The sequence below is a fragment of the Hippocampus comes genome, unplaced genomic scaffold (assembly GCF_001891065.2).
Source record: "Hippocampus comes isolate QL1 unplaced genomic scaffold, H_comes_QL1_v1.1 scaffold152, whole genome shotgun sequence".
NCBI lineage: Eukaryota > Metazoa > Chordata > Actinopteri > Syngnathiformes > Syngnathidae > Hippocampus > Hippocampus comes.
Window position 1 is genome coordinate 112,030 of NW_017805849.1, and position 9,091 is coordinate 121,120.

Sequence of the window (9,091 nt, forward strand, 5' to 3'; positions counted from 1 at the left end):
TCAACTACCTCCACTGGTACAAAAGACATCCTACCGGGAGCGACGCTCACGGACCTTTTCCGAGGCCATATGAAGGAGGAGCCCGTTATATTGTTCCTGTTTTGCTTTGATTCACTCCAAGGGGGGAGCCCAAAACCTGGTACGGAGCTCCCGGCGGTGCTGCGGAGCAGCTGGAGGAGGTGATGAAGAAACTGGCCCCGGAACTGTTTGAGTCTCAGCCCGACCTCTTGCACCAGCTGGTCACCATCATGAACCCGAATACCCTGATGGCCCACGGGGTCCCGGTCTGTTTTGCGCATCGTCGGCACGCCACAAATAGCCTCTCCGAATGGATCCTCATTTTTTTTGGGGGGTTGGGGGCCTTCTGCTTCAGATTTATAGAACAAACCAGTGCGCTGGTGAATTTGTCGTCACCTTTCCCAGAGCCTACCACAGCGGCTTCAATCAAGGCTTCAACTTTGCGGAGGCAGTCAACTTCTGCACTGTTGATTGGGTGAGTGGGATTTGCTCGGCCTCCACGTGTTGCGGGCATCTCAAAAGTGTCACTTCACCTTTTCGATTTCATTGCAGATGTCACTTAAACAAATGTGCGGCCGTCAACCATTTGGCAGCGGAGGCTTTGCGTTTTTTTCTAAACAGACCGTTTCCTTTGGCCGTGACTCCTCAATTGCCATTGGAGCGGCATTGTCAAATTGTCACCAAACAAAGCGAATGTTCTGCCACTTTTGGGACCCGGTGTCTTTTGTTGTCATTGCGAAGCATCGGTGGGAGCGTTGAAGCGCGCTGGGACGTTTTCCCGCACGCGCTTGCGCTTCACGTCGGCATGACCTGACCTTGATCTTCTCTTCCCGTCCCTCCAGATGTCTCTCGGTAGGCAATGCGTCAGTCACTACCGCACGCTCCACCGCTACAACGTCTTCTCCCACGACGAGATGGTGTGCAACATGGCAGCCAAAGCAGAGACCCTCGATGTGGTGTTGGCATCCGCTGTCCACAAGGACATGGCCGTCATGATCATGGAAGAGCAGGAACTGAGGGGAAAAGTGGCAAAAATGGTGAAGCAGTCAGAACGACTCGGTCCGAATCCGTCGCCCATCACCCCTCACCTGCGGTTTGGCCTTGGCGTTTGAAGGGATTGGTGCAGTGGCGGGAGGCCAAGTACGATCATCTCCAGGATGACGAGCGGCAGTGTGCCAAGTGCCGGACCACCTGTTACCTGTCCGCCATCACGTGTCCCTGCAGCCCGGGCGTGCTGGTCTGCCTGCATCACGTCAGCGACCTGTGCTCCTGCCCGCTCACCGACTACACGCTCAAGTAAGTCGCCACCGCTCAGAGGTCGGGGCCCTTTCCAGACGGACGTTGCTTCTCTGCAGGCCAAACGGTGGCATCGGATTTGCTCCTGTAGTTACAGATACACGCTGGAGGACCTCTTACCCATGATGAATGCCTCCAAGCAGCGGGCTGAGCAGTATGACGCCTGGGCCTCTCGCGTGTCAGAGACTCTGGAGGCCAAACTGGAAAAGAAGAAAGGTAAGTTGTGGAGGGAAAAACACACAAATCCAGTCCAAAGTACCAACAATGGCGGACCATCGTGCGCGTAACGTTCCGCGTGGGCCTGCCAGTACTGTCAACGGTCCCCTCCCCCGCAGGCTTGCCAGTTTTCCGCTCGCTGCTTGCCGAATCCGAGTCGGAACGCTTCCCCGAAAATGACCTGCTGCGTCGCCTGCGTCTGGTCACCCAGGATGCAGAGAAGTGCTCCTCCGTGGCGCAGCAGCTCTTGAACGGGAAACGGCAGACCAGGTACGTTGCCGAGACGAGCCGCCTCAAGACACGGCCGTGGCCTTGACATGACCTTGCTCCCAAGGTATCAATGTGGCGTCGGGAAATCCCGGAGCCAGCTGACCGTGGAGGAGCTGCGTTCGTTTGTGAGGCAGCTGTATAACCTCTCCTGCAGCCTCACGCAAGCGCCCTTGTTGAAGGTAGGCTCGGGGTGAAGAGAGCTTGAGAATGCGCTCAGAGCGATGCTGCTGCTGCTCACTCCCTTTTGCCCTCTCCTTTGAAGGAACTCTTGAATCGCATCGAAGACTTCCTGAGCTTGAGAATGCGCTCGGAGCGATGTGCTGCTGCTGCTGCTGCTGCTGCTGCTGCTGCTCACTCCCTTTTTCCCCCTCTTTGAAGGAACTCTTGAATCGCATCGAAGACTTCCAGCAGCACAGCGAGAAGGTCCTGGCCGACGAGTCTCCCGGCGCGGCTGAGATCCAGAGCCTGTTGGACGTCAGCTTTGACTTTGACGTGGACCTGCCCGAGCTGCCGCGCTTGAGGGAGCGGCTAGAACAGGCCCGCTGGCTCGAAGGGGTGGAGCAAGCCGTCATCCAGCCTGCAAGCCTCACTTTGGAAACCATGCGGAGGCTCATCGACCAGGGCGTGGGCCTGCCACCGCATTCTTCCGTGGAGAAAGCCATGGCGCGCCTTCAGGAGCTTTTGACCGTGTCGGAGCACTTGGAGGACAAGGCGAGCGGTCTTCTGAAAGCCAGGTGAAGGCGGCGCGTCAACCGATTGAACATGGCCGTTCACCTCAGTTCGCAAGGATGCCAAAACGTTGCGCCCCCCCAAAAAAATGGCTGATCACGTCGGTGGCTTCCTTCTTCAATGTACCTAAAATCTTGCTTTGTTGTACTCGTCATGTCTCCTCACTTTCTGCCTGGTCTTTGCACTGATTATTTCTGAATGATTTCATATCACGTCAGTGCACCTGATTTTGCTTCATTTGAATTCCAGCTAGTGCAAAAAGCTGTGGCTAGAATATTCAACCAGATCAACAAAAAGTGAGCATCAAGTTTAGTTCCCCCGTCATTGCACCGGTGCTGTCCGGCATTTCCTGTCGCAAGTTGCTTTTAATGGCATGGCGGTTAAGGAATGCGCATGCCTCCATCTTAACTTTGAGCTTCAACTCCAAAAGTGACTGATGTTCCTTTGCCATGCTTAGCTCTGATTTTTGACTTTCACCCTTTTGGGTTTTGCAAACATTTGAATTCACGAGGACAAACAGTTTTCATGGAACTTCTCCTCGTTTCTCAGAGAGCAGCAATTTGGCGGTTGGGGTTTTGCAAACATTTGAATTCACGAGGACAAACCGTTTTCATGGTACTTCTCCTCGTTTCTCAGAGAGCAGCAATTTGGCGTCCAACAATACCATTTCCTGTGTGGACTGGAAACAATGCAGAAAAAGAATTTGAATTTGTTTTTTTGGGTTGGGGGGGGGATCCCCCGGTCCCTCCTCCAATATTTTACACAGAATTTTCAAGTTTTCCAAAAAAAGAATTTGAATTTGTTTTTTTGGTGGGGGGGTCCCCCCGGTCCCCCCTCCAATATTTTACACAGAATTTTCAAGTTTTCCAAAACAAAAGCAGATACAAATAAGAATTACCTCATTCATTTGATCTTGAACGTCACAGTGTCGTCTTTGATTCCTAAGCGAGTGTCTCCTTGTGTCCTGCTTCACCCATCAGACCGCCTCACTCCATTGAGACCCTGAATGCTGCGGCTGAGGAAGTTTCCGGCGTCTCCTCTCACCTCCCTAACTGCCTCCTCCTGAAGGACACCATCAGAAAAGCTCTAGAGTGGCTCCAGGAAACAGAGGAGCTTCAGGTCAGGATGCACTTGGCACTTTTGGACACATGCTTCAAAGTCTACCTTGGGGTGCTCAGAAGGCAAAAGATATCCAGTATGCTTGATCAAGAAAAATTGCATCCGAATGCGTGTTTGGCTTCTAGTAAATCTTCTGATAGCGCGCAGGACTTTTCTGTCCGAGACGCCATAACAGCTAACATACTTGCTCTTGCGTGGCCTACGGGAAACGGAGCCATGCCGTCGCGTTGGTGAATGCCAATGCCCCCGAAAAAAAAAGACACGAAAAATCTGATGGACTTAAACACAATATAGCAAAAAAAAAAAAAAAAAAGAAACAATCTACGGAATCCCTAAATGAATAAATAAAATACAGATTAGCCAAATGCACGGAGCTAAATAAAAAGAGCTCATGGCCACGTCAGGGTTTCCACGGGTCATTTCAAAGCATGACAAGTCATGACGTGGATTTTGTGAAAATGAAGGCCTTAAACGGCCTTAAAAAGCATCCACGGTGATACCCGGAGGTTATCCCCAAAAAGGAAATGGGATCGCTCGAAACAGATCGGGGAAGCACGACTCTGACAGACGAGGCGGGTGCGCGGCGCAGAAGGCGGAAGCTTGTCTGTGACCCCCGGTGGTCTCCCATTTCCCCGGCAATACCTGCAAAGGCGGCGTCGGAGGGACACGCTAACCCACAACCCCGTTGTTTTGCAGGCTAATGACCGCAGACCTCTGGTGGACAACTTAACTGATATGGTGCTACGAGGACAAGCCATCCAAGTCCACCTGGAGCCCTTAGACAGACTCGAGTCCGTTGTGGCAGAAGTGCAAGACTGGAAAGAATCTGCTGCCTCCCTTTTCCTCCCGAAGGACACGGCCCACACCCTACTGGAGGTAAAGCCCTCCTCCGCCGGAGTCGTCCTTACGGCTCTGGAGCAAACGGGAGGCCTGACTGTTGCCTTTTTCGTCGCAGGCTTTGTGTCCAAGATGTGAGGTTGGAAATGAAGGCTCCCCTAAGAGGAAGGCCAAGAAGGGGAAGGAATCGCCTAAAAGTACCAAGAAAAAAGGCCCGAGGCTCAACACTGTCAGCGATGTGGAGAAAGCGCTTTCGGAGGCCAAGGACTCCGCCTCCGTTGTAAGTGGTCGTCCAGCGAGAACCTCGATCCATCGCGGTATGCCGTTGGCTTGACACGCATCATCTATATTCCCAAATCGTTTCCTGCGCGTTAACGGATGTTGTGCGTCCGTTCCCGAGCGTGCATTGTCCACCTCAGTAAGCCTCATCTCGAAGGAACTCGTAAATCCTCCCTCATGTCGTCACTCCGAAGCGGCGATTTTGTTGGCCCAAAGTCATTCTCGCAAACAAAATGTGTTGCCTCTCGCTGCCTCAACGGGGGACTCGGCTTGATTTTCAGAATGCGACGCTCGAGGCTCTGCGGGCCAGGGAGATGGAGGCCTTCCGTCAGCTGAGAGTGGCAAACGAGTCCAAGCTGCTCCCGACCGCAGACTGCACGGACCTGAAGGTGTGCGTCTGTCAGAAGGCGCTCATGGGAGCCATGCTGCAGTGCGAGCTCTGCAGGGACGCCTTCCACAGCGTGTGCGTCCGGGACCGATCGGACCTCAGCGACACGCCTCCGTGGCTGTGTCCCCAGTGTCAGAGATCCAGAAAGCCGCCGCTGAGCAAAGTTCAGCCTCTGCTCGCGTCCCTGAGGCGGATCAGAGTTCGACTGCCCGAAGGGGACGCGCTGCACCACCTGGTTGAGAGGACGGTTAACTGGCAGCGTCGGGCGCAGCAGATTGTGCAGTCTTGCCATTTGACCGAGCTGGAAAAGGGAGCCGAAGCGCCCCCCGTTCTGACCCGCTGCGCGTCAGACTCCGCCGACACTTACGGCAACACGCAGGTCGCGCGTCGTCTCCCTTTTCGCTCGCTTTGGGGGATCGGGGTTCGTCATCTTGGTGTTTTCCTGCAGGCCCCTTGTTTGACTCCAGAGTGGAACAAGACGACCCATTCCCAGACCGTCTTCTATACCGAGCAGAGATGCATTCCGCTGCAGGGTCAGCCGCCCGCCCGTCCCTCCCGTGCCGATTGGATCTATTGAAAGGAAACGGCGTTCTCGTTTGACGTGACGCCTTTGGCTTGACAGGCTTGAATCAGGACCTGGAGGAACTGATGGTGGAAGGCCTCCTCCTGCAAGTGTCACTGCCAGAAGTCCACACGCTGCACCGTCTTTTATTGGACAGGGCCACGAGCCAGCACACGATGTCTCCAGCACGGGACGATTCCACGGACTGCGACAAACGCGGACAGTTTCACTCTCAGGGAACAAAACTCAGTCAGGTAAACGCATCACCCGCCACCCAGCGACTGGGCAGGGCCCTCTTTCATCTGTTTTCCAAAAGGTCACATGACAGAGCTTGATTTTCATTGGTCGGGTTTACCCCATCTGTTAGTTTCTGTCATTTCTTTGTCACTTTTTTGACGTTCAGTTGCAAATCAAAAATGGAAAGTGAGAAAAATACACAGATATTTTTAATTTTTTTTTTTTTTAAATATGCTTGTCATCTAATGTGCTCTGTCTCTCAGGATGCAAAAGTGAGGGAAGCTCTGATGGTGCCAGAGAAGAAAGCAAAGAGGCATTTGCCGATCCACGGGGAGCGGCGGGCGAGGGACAGAAAGCATTCTCACAAAAGACAGAAGCTGAATCAAAAGGAAGTTCAGCGCAGGCCGGCCTCCAACTTGTCCTCGCCGCGTTCTGATATCTCGCAGTCCGACGAGTCCGATGAGGACATGGCCGTGTGTCCCGCGGAGCGATGCCACCTCCCTGAGGGAAATGAGGTGGGGAGAAAGTCTCGAAAGGACTCGGAAGCATCAAAAACGACCGTATTTGCCTTCTTGTCCGCAGGTGGACTGGGTCCAGTGTGATGGCTGCTGCAACCAGTGGTTTCACCAAGTGTGTGTCGGGGTCACGGCCGAAATGGCTGAGAAGGAGGACTACGTTTGTGTCCGATGTGCACTGAGCACCACGCGCATGATGGAATGAAGCGATCCCGCCCAAAACGACGCTTGTTGGGTGCCACCAGCCTCACCCTCACCTTTTGTCCAACCCTTTTGTAACAATGGTGCTATCTTCTCTTTCACTTGTTGTCCAGAACTATAATTGTTCGGTTCTTTTTTTTTTGGGGGGGGGGGGATTTTTACATGCATATTATATATATTTACTTATGAATTGTTTGTGGCGGTCAAAATGGAGGGGAAAAAAAACAGGATGTGATGTGTACTGCATGGGATGCCATTACATCGACGTAAAGGAGTCTTACTTCAAACACACCCAGTCATGGTTAAATGGTTGATCAGGGGGTCAATATTCTCTTCTCTCAAGCCTAATTGCATGCAAGATTTAATGACATCGGAGCCAAGGTTTTCTCCCACCTCCCTTTTGAATCCAGCGTTTGGTACATGCATCTTCATATGATCGTTGCCATTTTTGTAGAATAGTTTTATTTATCCGAGCAATAATTTCTGTCCAATTTAACAAATGGATCTCCGGCGAATCGTTGCTGCCGTTAGCAATGGTGCGATGTACAGCGGGGAACGGGCGCAGCTGCAGCAGCGGGTTGAAGACACTGCTCACATGTACAAATGGCAGCGTGTAACTTGGGATAGGATACTCAGTGTGGACTTGCTATAGTTTATATTGTGGAATAAATTCATTTTGTTCTATGGATAAGTCTGTCTTTGATACAGTGATCAGTTCTGTGTTGTGCCGTGGCAGAACCAAGATGTGTGCGTTTATTTTGAACAGTCATTTCAGAAAGCTGAAGAGGAGGATGCTCAGCCTTTCGCAATAAAATGAACCAAAGCAGAGCGGCAAGTTTTGTTTGAACATGACAGATGCACGTCACACTGTCAACTAAACTACAGTACTGGCAACTATTTTGTCTTTTTTTTTTTTTTTGGTCTTGGCTTGGGTCGTCAAGGTGCCCCATCGTTTTCCCATACATGTCTTAACCTTCTGCATCCTCTTCTCATCGATCAACTTCCTTCTCCAGCTCTCTTTCTTGCCTTGCACCGTCTTCCTCATCTTCCTCCTACCAGTCGAAAACCATCCAAAGTCGAGTCTCTAAAACGGTCTTGCGGAGGGATCTTATTTCGAATAATATTCAAGCTGGTCACTATTGAAGAGAGCCTCAACATCTCCATTTTCACCCCCTCCAGCTTGACTTCCTCTTACCTATTCAGTGCCAGCGTCTCTAGCCATACCACTGCACATACTGTATATTGACTTCAGTTCATCTTCATTCCTTTCCTTCCCAGCGCATGCCGCCGCCTTTCTAAATGTTCTCCCGTCTGCGACAAAAGATAAGATAAGAAAACCTCTTATTTGTCTCACAATGCAGGAGTTCGCATAGTCCATGAGGATCCGGTCTCACCTGTCACCTCTGTCAACCTGGCCATCACTATGGCAAAGAGGAGGGGGGCTCACAGCTGATCCCCGACGCAGTCACGCCCATGATACACCTCAGCACCGTTCTGCTTCTCTCGCATCTTTCAGCTGTACCATCCAACCAGAGTTTTCTGCCACGGTTCCTCACAGGCTTTCTCGATCATCAACGACAGCTTCTCCTGACCTCTTCTGCGCGTCTCCATCAATACAACAGCAACGGCGGCCCTCCAAGCCAAGGCGTGAATCTGTACAGTTGCACACGGATACGCACTTCCGTCCTGAATCTTGCCTCCATGTCTCTTTCCCAAAACGCATTGTACGGTTCCTGACAACATAAATCCCAAATTGCAAGCGGAGGAAGCGTCGTTTATTTGCAAAAATAAAGAATGCTTCAGATAAGTCCAGTGATTTTTAAACATATGTGTTCGTTTCCCCCACAGTTAGACATACTTTCTGCGATGTTATTTGTGCTTGAGGGGACGCCGTGATTTTTCGAACGTAAAAAGTGTCATATATGACTCAATGAATGGAACGAGGTCGGCACGGTGGGCGACGGGTGAGCACGGCCGCCTCACAGTGCAGAGGTGCAGGCTTCGATTCCGGGCGACGGCCTTCCTGTGTGGAGTTTGCACGTTCGGTCTTCCTTCGGGGCACTCCGTGGATTTCTTCCCACATCCACAAAACATGCATGTCAGGTTAACGAAACACTCTAAATTGTCCTTAGGTGTGAGCGGTTGATTTGTTCGTCTCTGTGTGCGATTGGCCGCCAACCAGTTCAGGCTGCACCCCGGCTACTGACCCAAGACAGCTGGGATGGGCTCCAGCACGCCTGCGAACCTCGTGTGGGATGGGCGGCTCAGATAACGAGTGGATGAATGGGACCACCACTACAACTGTACTATGCAGGAGAATATTGATAAAAGGGATGTGCACTGGTTTTATTTCATTTGTCTATAAGGAAGAATATACAGTTATCAACAACAATTTGTGTACACAGGGGGAAATACATTACCAAT

At 51.7% G+C, this 9,091-nt stretch overlaps 1 protein-coding gene across 1 annotated transcript in view; it reads left to right on the plus strand.

Moving 5' to 3' along the window:
* The window catches only part of kdm5bb (lysine demethylase 5Bb), a 15,778-nt gene extending 8,288 nt beyond the window's left edge, over nucleotides 1-7,490 (plus strand). The window contains exons 13-25 of the mRNA XM_019888427.1: nucleotides 861-1,055; nucleotides 1,133-1,314; nucleotides 1,406-1,530; nucleotides 1,650-1,800; nucleotides 1,865-1,979; nucleotides 2,179-2,534; nucleotides 3,510-3,648; nucleotides 4,345-4,524; nucleotides 4,604-4,765; nucleotides 5,046-5,685; nucleotides 5,775-5,968; nucleotides 6,215-6,466; nucleotides 6,534-7,490. Coding sequence (XP_019743986.1) covers nucleotides 861-1,055; nucleotides 1,133-1,314; nucleotides 1,406-1,530; nucleotides 1,650-1,800; nucleotides 1,865-1,979; nucleotides 2,179-2,534; nucleotides 3,510-3,648; nucleotides 4,345-4,524; nucleotides 4,604-4,765; nucleotides 5,046-5,685; nucleotides 5,775-5,968; nucleotides 6,215-6,466; nucleotides 6,534-6,671 — 2,829 coding nt within the window. The 3' untranslated portion in view covers nucleotides 6,672-7,490. The remainder of the gene's footprint in view (nucleotides 1-860; nucleotides 1,056-1,132; nucleotides 1,315-1,405; nucleotides 1,531-1,649; nucleotides 1,801-1,864; nucleotides 1,980-2,178; nucleotides 2,535-3,509; nucleotides 3,649-4,344; nucleotides 4,525-4,603; nucleotides 4,766-5,045; nucleotides 5,686-5,774; nucleotides 5,969-6,214; nucleotides 6,467-6,533) is intronic.
* Nucleotides 7,491-9,091: the final 1,601 nt, after the last annotated feature.